The sequence below is a fragment of the Solea senegalensis genome, linkage group LG3 (assembly GCF_019176455.1).
Source record: "Solea senegalensis isolate Sse05_10M linkage group LG3, IFAPA_SoseM_1, whole genome shotgun sequence".
Lineage (NCBI taxonomy): Eukaryota > Metazoa > Chordata > Actinopteri > Pleuronectiformes > Soleidae > Solea > Solea senegalensis.
Genome location: NC_058023.1, coordinates 21,499,307 through 21,513,100, shown reverse-complemented (window position 1 = coordinate 21,513,100; position 13,794 = coordinate 21,499,307). Strand labels below are relative to the sequence as shown.

Genomic DNA, 13,794 nt, shown 5'->3' with positions numbered 1-13,794 from the left:
GTGAACTCTGTAGCAGAACTTCTAATGTATAACTATTTTTTGTAGTATGGACATGAAACCAAATGTTCCATAGTGCCAATACAGGCAATGCAGGCCTGCTCAGGCTTTGACTGGGCTGTCATTTACACAGTTCTCCGTCATTGATAATATTATTGATAACTGCCAGATCATGAAACTTTCCATACATCCACTACAAGACACTGCCTGCAAAATAATGAGCTGTTATATACACCCACCAACAGAGTGACTACCAAATAATGAGCTGTTGTCTATATCACCAACAGAGTGACCATCATCCACCAACAACCTGTGTGGACCATACTTGCCAACTGTGCATGCTCCATGTCTCAAAACTCTTTTGAATTTGGGGTTGAGTTGGTCGTGCCCTCTTGTTTTGATTGAAGAAGATGGTAACCATAGGCACTTTATGGACCATATAATGTATTTCTCAATCACTTTATTGGAAAACATCCAGAAAATATGTATGCAGTTTTAAAATAACATCATTTTCAGAATGAATATCAGCTTCTATAGGTTTAAGTGTCAAATATTTAATGTGACCTACCCTTACACATGAACAGTTTACTCCAGACTCTCTTAAGCCTGGAGTAGAACCATAATTAACTGTTCTGGTAAATCCTGGGTCTTTCCTACTGTTTCATGTTGACAAATGTGTGCTTTGTAAAAGGTATTTTAAATCAGGTTTATTCAAGACATGTGTATGATCACGACAAGGTGCCCTTAAGACTTTTGCACATTATGCATGCATGAAAACGTTAAACTGGCATGGACTTGTACACGCATATACAAATTGATAGGTGCCTTCTGTGGACAATGAGAAGTTATAAATTATTTCATCTTGAAAAGAAGTTCCCCCATCATGAAGGGGATATTATGTTTGGAAATTCAGGGTTGTAGCAGAAAGAAAGTGCCCCAGATTGTCGTTGACACTGCCCACAAGATCACTGTGGGCAGTGGAGGAGATCTACAGTCCCTGCTGCTTAAATTGAGCCCAGTCCATGCTCGAAGACTTATCTCACCCTGGACACTCTCTCTTTGAACTGCTGCACTCGGGAAGAAGATTCAGAACAATTAAAACCTGCTTAAACAAACTGAAAAATGGCTTCTACCCTAGAACCATAACTTTACTAAATGCTAAAGGACTGTGCTATTGCAGCTGGAGCCTGCATTATGTGTGTGTATATGTGACATGGTAACTTGTATCATCAAAAATAACAAAGACCTTAACACATTTGAAGAATAATATACATATATACTTAAAGAGTAATATAGACAGCCCAAGGTCAAGTTGAAGGGAATTGGGCCTGTCACCACAGGGTCAACAGTTCAAATCCCTGGATAGTTGATGGGCTGTAAAAATAATTACATATTCCACATTCAAAAACATTTATTTATTAACCCTTTATCAATTATCAATTACACAATATTGAAATATGTATGGTAATGTAAATCTACATTTACTTTCTGAATTGCAGATCATAAAGAGAACTGACTAATTGTGTCTCTGTCTGCTGTTTTTATGTTCCAATGCCACGACCCATGACAGCTTTCCTTGTGTTTCTCTCTGGTCTCAACATAATTATATAACATTTGGGACCAAACAGTGCCACCAAGAGGCCAAAGCTGGAGGCCAGGATGGCAAATATCTCCACTGCATCTGCATATTTGCCTGGTGAGCTGATGTAAGCAGGGACAAAGGCTACCCATACTGCACAGAAGATCAGCATGCTGAAAGTAATGAGTTTGGCCTCATTGAAACTGTCTGGAAGATTCCTTGCTAGAAAAGCGAAAAAACAACTGAGGACAGCCAGTAAACCAATATAACCAAGTAAAATTGCAAATCCAACTGTGGACCCAACTACACACTCATAAACTATCTTGTCATTGTGATACTGGGTGTTTTTATGAGGCACTGGTGAAGCAGAGACAAGCCAGACAGTGCAGATTGCTGCTTGAACAGAAGTCAGAACCAGAACTGTCCCTCTCTGCTGCACAGCTCCAAACCACTTCAGACTGGACTCCCCTCCTGGTTTGGAGGCCCTGAACACAGCCAGAACCACCATGGTTTTTACCAGGATACATGAGACACAAAGCACAAAGCTGATACCAAATGCTGCATGTCTTAGTTGGCAAGTCCATAATCTGGGTCGTCCAATGAAGAGCAATGAACACAAGAAGCACAATTTGAGTGACACCAGGAGAAGAAAACTGAGCTCTGAATTGTTGGCACGAACTATAGGTGTGCTGTGATGATGGATGAAGATGCCCAGAACAAGAACACAGATTAATGTGCCCAACAGTGAGGTGGTTGTCAAGCAGATACCCAGAGGCTCATGGTAGGAGAGGAACTCTGTTTTCTTAGGAACACAATGGTCATGCTGGGGGCTGGACCAGAAATCTTCTGGACAACTGATGCACTCCATGGAGTCTGAGAAAAGAGGGAAAGTGATGAGATACATGTTTATACAACATCTCTGAACTGTGGTGATTAAAGGTTTACACTCACCAGTTGTATTGCTGATCTTTCCCTCAGAACAAGGAACACAGTCAAAACAACACTCAGGTTCCCCCTTCTTTCTGACCATGCGGGTACCTGGAGGACAGCTCTCACTGCACACTGACTGAGGAGGCTGTGTGGAAAAAAAACAACAATATTATATTATAATGGTTGAGGTATAGAGATGGTAGTCTGAAAAAGGAATAAATAACCTGTTTGGATTCAAAGTTCCAGAAGATTTTGTCTTCATCCAGTGTTAGTTCTTCACCTTTGAAGGCTGACCTCTTAACATCACCCACTCTCTGAACTTGAGTTCTTCCATCAGGGAGCCACACCCAGTTCATGATGTCGTATACAGGTAAGGCATCACCATTTTCATCAAATGACACTTGATCTCCAAATGTTGTGGTGAAGTTGACTTTTTCCAAGTAATGCATTATCTATAAAAATCCAGATTAGGGACAAAAGTAAAAGTAATGATTACTATTGGGTTTAGGATAATTTACAATCACAGTAAACACAGCATCTAATATTTACAAAGTAAGTTCAAGCATTGAAATTGTAATGATCCCTGCATAATACATTTGTTTACATAAAGAATGCCAAAAGTAGGATTTATTCTTATATTTCTTGACAGTTCACACTTCACATGAAATATCTCACCTGCCACGGCTCCAGTCTTTGTAAATGAGCACAGGTGTTGTTGCTGAAAGGTCCTCTCCCAGGCTCACACTGCAGCATGTCATCAAGAGCATATGCCAGAGCGTACACAGCCTTATACACATTATACTCCGGCATGAGGTTTGAAATATCAAAGAACTCAGTCTCCACATTCTCTAGAATTTCCTGTCCAGTGCATAATTCTCCTCCAGCTTCCTCCCAACCTGCTGGAGGTGGTGCAAATCTACACTGAAATGTGTGTTCCCAAAACTGATTCACCTGCAATGAAGTTTATTTTTAAATTAATGCCAGTACATTATTCTTACAAATACAATGTCAGAGGAAAACTCACCATGCTGTTTCCATCTGTGTTGTTGTGATGTAGATCAGGATGTATTTGTAACAGGAAGTCGCTGAGTCCTGGTATTTCTCCTCGACGGATTGCGATGCCCAGTGTTCCACCCAGATACGGCATGAGGTGAGGAGTCTGGAGCACATCAAGTGATGACCAGGCTTCACTGGCAATCCACTGCAGGCCTGTCACATTCTGCCTCACCACCTGTACATTGCATTATAACAAGTATAGAAATTCATACTTTCATACCAGGAAAGTGTTAACTATGTTCCTCAATTGATGTCATACACAAACATGTGTTTTGCACAGAATCACAAGTTAAATATAATTTGTCAAAATAAGCAGTCTTACTTTAGTTAGTTTTAGTTAGTTTAAACAAATTACACGTGTAACATGATGCAAAAAGCTTTTAGACTCAAAACGGTTATTCATATCTCTTTCACAGGGTTAATCCTGTGACTCTCGTATGCAACCACCATCATCACCACCCGAGCTGCAGCATACATTTTTTTGGCACTGACCTCAACCATTAGTTGAATCATGTGGATCTGATGTGCAAACACAATCACCACTCGAGCTGTAGATTTCCTCATCACATCCACTATTCTCCTTAGTTCAGCAGGGTCGTCACCCCAGGGCAAAATCTCTGTGTAAGCCAGACAACCTCCACCAGCTGGACCCAGATCAGAGTGAAAGGATCGCGCAACGTGGACTCCATAATCATCATCACTGATGAGCAGACCTGCCCAAGTCCAACCAAAGTGTTTTAGAATCTGAATCATAGCATTCACCTATGTGGACAAGAGCAGAGGGATTAGTGCACAGACTGGAATCATCTTTCACTCGAAATCCAGTTAAACAGGTATATCAAAGACTCATGTTTAATGACTATCTTTACTAATTGTATATCTGACACCACACAACTTTGTAAATGAGACACAACATCAATGGCGATATATACAAAAATAGTAAAAAAAAAATCAAAATTGTTCATTCTAATATATACACTAATGTTCTGGTATATTGTTCATTCTAAATTTGACGATACATTTTTACCTGAAAATCATCACTCGGGATCGTCCTAAAGAAAGATGGAAACTTTTGTCGGTCACTCAGGCAGGAACATGTGGCAAAATAACTCACCTGCAAAAACCAACAGATGTATCCTAAACATTTTATTTTCCAGATTTGTTCAGATTTATTCAAATGTTCAAGGTTAATTATTCAAAACTATTTCATAAATTTGAAAATAAATGACAATTGAGTTGAAAGACATAACAACTTACCAGAGGCACTCTGTACAAACCTATCACTGTGGATATGGCAATAGTACTTGAAGAGGTAGTATCTCCCACAACTCCTAGGACTGGAGGAGTTCCTACACAGTTCTCCTGTAATGTAACTTGCTCTTCTTGACCACTGACTAAGGTCAGTGCTGCACGAAATCCAATTCCTAGTTGGTTGCAGTTATCATGCAGACTGTATCCCAGAGTCACATTAGGCAGCAGGTTGGAGTTTCTGTTGATCTCATCAATAGCAAAGGCCATGGTCTGAGCCTGTCTGAATCCTATAATATCAAAACTAACAACACAAGTGTTTACTGATTAAAAGAGATTATATAGCTATAACTGTATATCTGTTAGACAACTTCATATTAATAGTGCAGTCAGTTAAAAATCTCAACCATAACCAAAATATGTGAATAAAAATTGCGATAAGTAAAAAAGGCATTTATTATACAGGCATACATTCACAATTGTAAGTATTTAACGTTAATCTTTTATATTCAAAGTAGTGTTTGCTAACATAATACATTTTCATCTTGGTGCTGTTTCCCTCACAGACTCACCCATAGCACCCAGGCTGTTGTGGTTCTGAGGTTAAAGACAGAATAGGATAGGTAGAAGTGAAGTGAACTTTGAAAATCCCACCTAGAATCACATCTCCAGTTTTGTGCATCCCATTTAAATTAAATTGTCCCTGTAAGTGACAAGAGGAGGAATAAAGAGAGGAGGACACAGCAGAGGAAAAGCAGGAGAACAACCATAGGAAGAGGGTGCTGGTGTCTAAAAATGTCCTCATGACTTTCCTGTGGTTCTTCCCCTTTTCTGAGAGTGGTCTTCTTGATTTGTACTAGCCCGCATGTTGTTTAATCCTTTAACAAGTGAAGCTCTAGAGACAGGGCCCAAAATAAATCGCACATGACAGTCCCTGCAGGAATTCTCAAAGAAAGGTGGAAACTTTTATCTGTCACTCAGGCAGGAACATGTGGCAAAATAACTCACCTGCAAAAACCAACACACCATGTATCCTAAAAAGAACTGATTCAACCATCCTGGTGAACTTTGTAGCAGAACTTCTAATGTATACTGTCATTCTTTTTTGTAGTTGTTTTTGTAGCATGGACTTGAAACCAAATGTTCCATAGTGCCAATACAGGCAATGCAGACGTGCTCAGTCTTCACTGGGCTATCATTCACATGGTTCTCCGTTGATGTAGCATTATTGATAACATTATTGATAACTGCCAGATCATGAAACTTTCCATACATCCACTACAAGAGACTGCCTGCAAAATAATGAGCTATTATATCCATCCAACAACAGAGTGACTACCAAATAATGAGCTGTGGTCTATATTACCAACAGAGTGACCATCATCCACCAACAACCTGTGTGGACCATACTTGCCAACTGTGCATGCTCCATGTCTCAAAACTCTTTTGAATTTGGGGTTGAGTTGGTCGTGCCCTCTTGTTTTGATTGAAGAAGATGGTAACCATAGGCACTTTATGGACCATACAATGTATTTCTCAATCACTTTATTGGAAAACATCCAGAAAATATGTATGCAGTTTTAAAATAACATCATTTTCAGAATGAATATCAGCTTCTATAGGTTTAAGTGTCAAATATTTAATGTGACCTACCCTTACACATGAACAGTTTACTCCTGACTCTCTTAAGCCTGGAGTAGAACTGTAATTAATTGTTCTGGTAAATCCTGGGTCTTTCCTACTGTTTCATGTTGACAAATATGTGCTTTGTAAAAGGTATTTTAAACCAGGTTTTTTCAAGACGTGTATGATCACGACAAGGTGCCCTTAAGACTTTTGCACATTATGCATGCATGAAAACGTTAAACTGGCATGGACTTGTACACGCATATACAAATTGATAGGTGCCTTCTGTGGACAATGAGAAGTTATAAATGATTTCATCTTGAAAAGAAGTTCCCCCATCATGAAGGGGATATTATGTTTGGAAATTCAGGGTTGTTGTTGTTTTTTTTAATTTATTTGGGGACAGTACAGTCAGTGGTTAGTGTGTCTTTCAATCCAATCTGCTTCATACTGCCCAAATACCTAAATACTTTAATGAGACTTTATTTCTTAAGGACATTCAAGAAAAAAAACATCTCACAAAGAAATAGCTTGTGTCGTTCTATCTTTGCTCAGTGGTGAGCATTTAAATATCCTGCATTGGTTTGTGGTTTGCAAGCTGTCCAGCAGCAGAAAGAAAGTGCCCCAGATTGTCGTTGACACTGCCCACAAGATCACTGTGGGCAGTGGAGGAGATCTACAGTCCCTGCTGCTTAAATTGAGCCCAGTCCATGCTCGAAGACTTATCTCAGCCTGGACACTCTCTTTTTGAACTGCTGCACTAGGGCAGAAGATTCAGAACAATTAAAACCTGCTTAAACAAACTGAAAAATGGCTTCTACCCTAGAACCATAACTTTACTAAATGCTAAAGGACTGTGCTATTGCAGCTGGAGCCTGCATTATGTGTGTGTATATGTGTCGCGTTAACTTGTATCATCAAAAATAACAAAGACCTTAACACATTTGCAGAATAATATAAATATATACTTGAAGAATAATATAGGCAGCCCAAGGTCAAGTGGAAGGGAATTCGGCCTGTCACCACAGGGTCAACAGTTCAAATCCCTGGGTAGGTGATGGGCTGTTTTAAAACTAATTAGATATTCCACATTAAAAAACATTTATTAATTATTAACCCTTTATCAATGACACAATATTGAAATATGTATGAAAATGTAATTCTACATTTACTTTCTGATTATAGAGAGAACTGTGTCTCTGTCTGCTGTTTTTATGTTCCAATGCCACGACCCATGATAGCTTTCTTTGTGTTTCTCTCTGGTCTCAACAAGATTATATAACATTTGGGTCCAAATAGTGCCACCAAGAGGCCAAAGCTGGAGGCCAGGATGGCAAATATCTCCACTGCATCTGCATATTTCCCTGGTGAACTGATGTAAGCAGGGACAAAGGCCACCCACACTGCACAGAAGATCAGCATGCTGAAAGTGATGAGTTTGGCCTCATTGAAACTGTCTGGAAGATTCCTTGCTAGAAAAGCTAACAAACAACTGAGGATAGCCAGTAAACCAATATAACCAAGTAAAACTGCAAAACCAACTGTGGACCCAATTACACACTCATAAACTATCTTGTCACTGTGATACTGGGTGTTTTTATGCGGCACTGGTGAAGCAGAGACAAGCCAGACAGTGCAGATTGCTGCTTGAACAGAAGTCAGAACCAGAACTGTCCCTCTCTGCTGCAAAGCACCAAACCACTTCAGACTGGACTCACCTCCTGGTTTGGAGGCCCTGAACACAGCCAGAACCACCATGGTTTTTACCAGGATACATGAGACACAAAGCACAAAGCTGATGCCAAATGCTGCATGTCTTAGTTGGCAAGTCCATAATCTGGGTCGTCCAATGAAGAGCAACGAACACAAGAAACACAATTTGAGTGACACCAGGAGAAGAAAACTGAGTTCTGAATTGTTGGCACGAACTATAGGTGTGCTGCGATGATGGATGAAGATGCCCAGAACAAGAACACAGATAAATGTGCCCAACAGTGAGGTGGTTGTCAAGAAGACACCCAGAGGCTCATGGTAGGAGAGGAACTCTGTTTTCATAGGAACACAATGGTCACGCTGGGGGCTGGACCAGAAATCTTCTGGACAACTGGTGCACTCCATGGAGTCTGAAAAGAGGGAAAGTGATGATTGTTTATACAACATGTATGGACTGTCGTGATTAAAGGTTTACACTCACCAGTTGTATTGCTGATCTTTCCCTCAGAACAAGGGACACAGTCAAAACAACACTCAGGTTCCCCCTTCTTTCTGACCATGCGGGTACCTGGAGGACAGCTCTCACTGCACACTGACTGAGGAGGCTGTGTGGAAAAAAAAACAATATTATATTATAATGATTGAGGTATAGAGATGGTAGTCTGAAAAAGGAATAAATAACCTGTTTGGATTCAAAGTTCCAGAAGATTTTGTCTTCATCCAGTGTGAGTTCTTCACCTTTGAAGGCTGACCTCTTAACATCACCCACTCTCTGGACTTGAGTTCTTCCATCAGGGAGCCACACCCAGTTCATGATGTCATATACAGGTAAGGCATCACCATTTTCATCAAATGACACTTGATCACCAAATGTTGTGGTGAAGTTGACTTTTTCCAAGTAATGCATAATCTATGAAAATCCAGATTAGGGACAAAAGGAAAACTAAAAGTTATAATTACTATTGGGTTCAGGATAATTTACAATCACAGTAAACATACCATCTAATATTTACGAAGTAAGTTCAAGCATTGAAATTGTACTGATACTGTGGGATTGTTTGTCAACTACCTCACTGACAGAACTCAGGCTACTCAGTTTGATGGATTTACTTCTGGGATGCTTACAGTGCCTAAGGGAGTTCCCCAGGGTTCAATTCTGGGACCATTTTTATTTACTTTGTATATTAATAGCCTTGGACAAAATGTCCCAAATGCAGCTTTCCATTTCTATGCGGATGATAGTGTTATGCGTTGTTGTGCATCTTCGCTCAATAAGGCTTTTGCATACATGCAAAGTGCTTTTGATCAAGTGCAGGCAGGCTCAGCTTTGTCAGCTGAAGCTTGTTCTCAATGCTGATAAAACCAAGCTTATGGTATTCTCAAACTCCAAAAGGATTGTGTTGAATCATAATATTTTAACTTCCCAAGGTAATGCAATTGAGGTTGTGTCTATTTACAAATACTTGGGATTTATGATTGATGACCACATCTCTTTTAAAGCTCACATACAAAACCTGGTAAAAAAAAACAACCTGAAACTAAAGTTAGGTTTTTACTTTAGGAATAAATCATGTTTTTCTCTTGAGGCTAGATGACGACTAGTTGAAGCTACCTTTTTGCTGGTTCTTGATTATGGTGATCTGTACATTAATGCATCAGCTCACTGTCTACATATGTTGGACACTGTATATCATGGAGCCTTGAGGTTCATTACAATGACTTCGTCATTGGTATGTTTTTATCTATAAGGCGATTTTAGGTAATCTCCCTTGTTAATTGTATATGTCCTGAAAATGTTTCCCCCACGCGGTAAGGTCTCAGGACATGGTGCTTATGACTGTTCCTCAAGCTCGTACAGAGCTGGGTAAAACAGCTTTTAAGTTTTTTGTGCCGTCTTCATGGAATAAGCTGCAGAAGCAGCTCAAGCTTCAGGATCTATTAACTCTTAACACATTTAAGGCTGTTGACATGAGGACTCCATCGGAAATTGTGAATGTTTTTAGTCAATAATCTTATTTTTTATTTTTTATGTTTTACTACTGCACTTAATATTGAACTTGTATTTTGTATTGTGTTTTATATGTAACTGTGTTCTGCTGTCCATCTTGGCCAGGTCTCTCTTGTAAAAGAGATTTTAATCTCAATGAGACTAACCTGGATGAATAAAGGATAAATAAAAAAATGTTCTTGACAGTTCACACTTCATTTGAAATATCTCACCTGCCATGGCTCCAGTCTTTGCAAATGAGCACAGGTGCTGTTGCTGAAAGGTCCTCTCCCTGGCTCACACTGCAGCATGTCATCAAGAGCATATGCCAGAGCGTACACAGCCTTATACACATTATACTCTGGTCTGAGGTTTGAAACATCTACCAATTCATTCTCCACATTCTCTATAACTTCCTGTCCAGTGCATAATTCTCCTCCAGCTTCCACCCAACCTGCTGGAGGTGGTGCAAATCTACACTGAAATGTGTGTTCCCAAAACTGATTCACCTGCAATGAAGTTTATTTTTAAATTAATGCCAGTACATTATTCTTACAAATACCATGTCAGAGGGAAACTCACCATGCTGTTTCCATCTGTGTTGTTGTGATGTAGATCAGGACGTATTCGTAACAGGAAGTCACTGAGTCCTGGTATTTCTCCTCGACGGATGGCGATGCCCAGTGTTCCACCCAGGTACGGCATGAGGTGAGGAGTCTGGAGCACATCAAGTGATGACCAGGCTTCACTGGCAATCCACTGCAGGCCTGTCACATTCTGCCTCACCACCTGTACATTGCATTATAACAAGTATAGAAAAGCATACTTTCATACCAGGAAAGTGTTTACTAGGTTCCTCAAATGATGTCACACACAAACCTGTGTTTTGCACAGAATCGCAAGCTAAATATAATTTGTCAAAATAAACAGTCTTACTTAAAGTTTAAACAAATCACAGGTGAAACATGATACAAAAAGCTTTAAGACTCAAAACAAAATGTCATTCATATGTGTTTCATGGGGTTAATCATGTGACTGTCATATGCAAACACCATCATCACCACCCGATCTGCAACATACATTTTTTTGGCACTGACCTCAACCATTAGTTGAATCATGTGGATCTGATGTGCAAACACAATCACCACTCGAGCTGTAGATTTCCTCATCACATCCACTATTCTCCTGAGTTCAGCAGGGTCGTCACCCCAGGGCAAAATCTCTGTGTAAGCCAGACAACCTCCACCAGCTGGACTCAGATCAGAGTGAAAGGATCGGGCAGCGTGAACTCCATAATCATCACTGCTGATGAGCAGACCTGCCCACGTCCAACCAAAGTGTTTTAGAATCTGAATCATAGCATTCACCTATGTGGACACAGAGCAGAGGGAGTAGTGCACAGACTGGAATCAATTTTCACTAGAAATCTTGCTGAACAGGTACATCAAAGACTCATGTTTAATCACTAACTTTAATCTTTGTATATCTGACACCACACAACTTTGTGAATGAGACACAACATAATTGGCGATATATACAAAAATAGTGAAACATTCAAAATTGTTCACTCTAATATATACACTAACGTTCTGGGATATTATTCATTTTTAATTTGAAGATACATTTTTACCTGAAAATCATCACTCGGGATCGTCCTAAAGAAAGATGGAAACTTTTGTCGGTCACTCAGGCAGGAACATGTGGCAAAATAACTCACCTGCAAAAACCAACAGATGTATCCTAAACATTTTATTTTCCAGATTTATTCAAATGTTCAAGGTTGATTATTCAAAACTATTTTATAAATTTGAAAATAAATGACAATTGAGTTGAAAGACATAACTTACCAGAGGCACTCTGTACAAACCTAACACTGTGGATATGGCAATAGTACTTGAAGAGGTAGTATCTCCCACAACTCCTAGGACTGGAGGAGTTCCTACACAGTTCTCCTCTAATGTAACTTGCTCTTCTTGACCACTGACTAAGGTCAGTGCTGCACGAAATCCAATTCCTAGTTGTTCACAGTTATCATACAGACTGTATCCCAGAGTCACACTGGGCAGCAGGTTAGAGTTTCTGTTGATCTCATCAATAGCAAAGGCCATGGTCTGAGCCTGTCTGAATCCTACAACATCAAAACTAACACAAGTGTTTACTGATTAAAAGAGATTATATAGCTATAACTGTACATCTGTTAGACAACTTCATATTAATAGTGCAGTCAGTTGAATCTCTCAACCATAACCACAATTATTGCAATTGTGAATAAAAATTGCAATGATTGTGGCATATATTCACAATTGTAAGTATTTAATGTTAATCTATTATATTCAAAGTAGTGTTTGCTAATATAATACATTTTCATCTTGGTGCTGTTTTCCTCACAGACTCACCCATAGCACTCAGGCTGTTGCGGTTCTGAGGTTAAAGACAGATCAGGATAGGTAGAAGTGAAGTGAACTTTGAAAATCCCACCTAGAATCACATCTCCAGTTTTGTGCATCCCATTTAAATTAAACTGTCCCTGTAAGTGACAAGAGGAGGAATAAAGAGAGGAGGACACAGCAGAGGAAAAGCAGGAGAACAGCCTTAGGAAGAGGGTGCAGGTGTCTAAAAATGTCCACATGACTTTCCTGTGGTTCTTCCCCTTTTCTGAGAGTGATCTTCTTGATATGTAGTAGCCCGCATGTTGTTTAATCCTTTAACACCACCCATCACTGCATAAGAGGAAGTGAAGCTCAAGGGACAGGGCCCAAAATAAATCTCACATGACAGTCCCTGCAGAAATTCACAATGTTACAATCGTAACAATTAAAGTAACATAAAGTAGGATTTGTTCTCCAGGTCCCCCTACAGTTGGTAAATGGCATTGTTTGTCACAAACGTAATAAAACATATAGTGCGATAGTATGTGTCTTTATTGACAAGTTAACTATCCTGGAGAACTTTGTAGCAGGACTTCCAATGTACACACTTATGAAGTAGAATGTTGTAGTTCTTTTTGTGGCATGGACCCGAAAACCGAAGGTTCCATTGTGCCAATTCAGGTGATGCAGGCCTTTGACTGGTGTGTCAGACATTATGCGACAGTTGAAATCCTACTATATCGCTTTAATAGAAATTCTACCAATCACTGCAGCTGTAGCCTTTTTTTTCCATTTCTCTGCAAACGTTCCGCAACTTATACCAGTCATCACAGTTTTCTGCAAGACAAATGACCATAACCAAGGCTGTGTCGTCATTTATCCATTAGATCAGTCATTCGCAGATGGTGGGTCTTATTGACTTGGGCTTTTACTGTGAGGCTCTGCCTCCTCTTCTTGGCAAAAATTCACAGGAAATACTAGGAGCAATGAACTTGTTCAGAGTGAGATTTGTAACTGAAATTCACCTACAAAGTATGAATTAAAGCAACTTAGGCAGTTGCGGTGCTGCTTAACGTATGTATGCCCCAATTTTAGTCAGATTTTGCTTTTAACTTACCTCCAACTTTTTAATCCATAGTGAAAATTGTAATTTATTACATGAAGTTCAAATCTAATTGACTGGCTCTCTGAAGGGGGGAGTTTTCTTGTTGGGCAACTGGAGAACAAAACAAAAGATATCCATCCAGTTTTTACCACTTTATCCTCCATATGAGGGTCGCTGGGGGCAC

At 39.7% G+C, this 13,794-nt stretch overlaps 2 protein-coding genes across 2 annotated transcripts; both read right to left on the bottom strand.

Moving 5' to 3' along the window:
* Positions 1–1,230: 1,230 nt before the first annotated feature.
* Positions 1,231–6,828, bottom strand: LOC122767056 (extracellular calcium-sensing receptor-like). Its single transcript, XM_044022398.1, has 9 exons — positions 5,383–6,828; positions 4,820–5,114; positions 4,590–4,676; positions 4,055–4,324; positions 3,531–3,737; positions 3,182–3,457; positions 2,731–2,958; positions 2,528–2,651; positions 1,231–2,449 (listed from the first exon to the last, which is right to left on the bottom strand). The coding sequence occupies exons 1-9, from the start codon at positions 5,613–5,615 to the stop codon at positions 1,539–1,541; spliced, it is 2,631 nt and encodes an 876-aa protein (XP_043878333.1). The 5' UTR covers positions 5,616–6,828; the 3' UTR covers positions 1,231–1,538.
* On the bottom strand, positions 6,828–13,773 carry LOC122767050 (extracellular calcium-sensing receptor-like). The gene is made up of 9 exons (XM_044022392.1): positions 12,533–13,773; positions 11,984–12,278; positions 11,767–11,853; positions 11,234–11,503; positions 10,719–10,925; positions 10,370–10,645; positions 8,832–9,059; positions 8,631–8,754; positions 6,828–8,559 (listed from the first exon to the last, which is right to left on the bottom strand). Exons 1-9 carry the CDS (start codon positions 12,763–12,765, stop codon positions 7,649–7,651), a joined length of 2,631 nt encoding a protein of 876 aa, XP_043878327.1. The 5' UTR covers positions 12,766–13,773; the 3' UTR covers positions 6,828–7,648.
* Positions 13,774–13,794: the final 21 nt, after the last annotated feature.

What these genes read in the sequence shown, in the direction of transcription:
- LOC122767056 (XM_044022398.1), bottom strand. Translation starts at nt 5,615, where the DNA reads ATGAGGACATTTTTAGACACCAGCACCCTCTTCCTATGGTTGTTCTCC. An exon ending in GTTTGTACAGAGTGCCTCTG is followed by an intron (nt 4,677 to 4,819) that starts GTAAGTTGTTAT and finishes TGGTTTTTGCAG; the next exon opens with GTGAGTTATTTTGCCACATG. An exon ending in GGAACTTTGAATCCAAACAG is followed by an intron (nt 2,652 to 2,730) that starts GTTATTTATTCC and finishes TTTTCCACACAG; the next exon opens with CCTCCTCAGTCAGTGTGCAG.
- LOC122767050 (XM_044022392.1), bottom strand. Translation starts at nt 12,765, where the DNA reads ATGTGGACATTTTTAGACACCTGCACCCTCTTCCTAAGGCTGTTCTCC. An exon ending in TGATTCAACTAATGGTTGAG is followed by an intron (nt 10,926 to 11,233) that starts GTCAGTGCCAAA and finishes TGCAATGTACAG; the next exon opens with GTGGTGAGGCAGAATGTGAC. An exon ending in AAAGATCAGCAATACAACTG is followed by an intron (nt 8,560 to 8,630) that starts GTGAGTGTAAAC and finishes CCCTCTTTTCAG; the next exon opens with ACTCCATGGAGTGCACCAGT.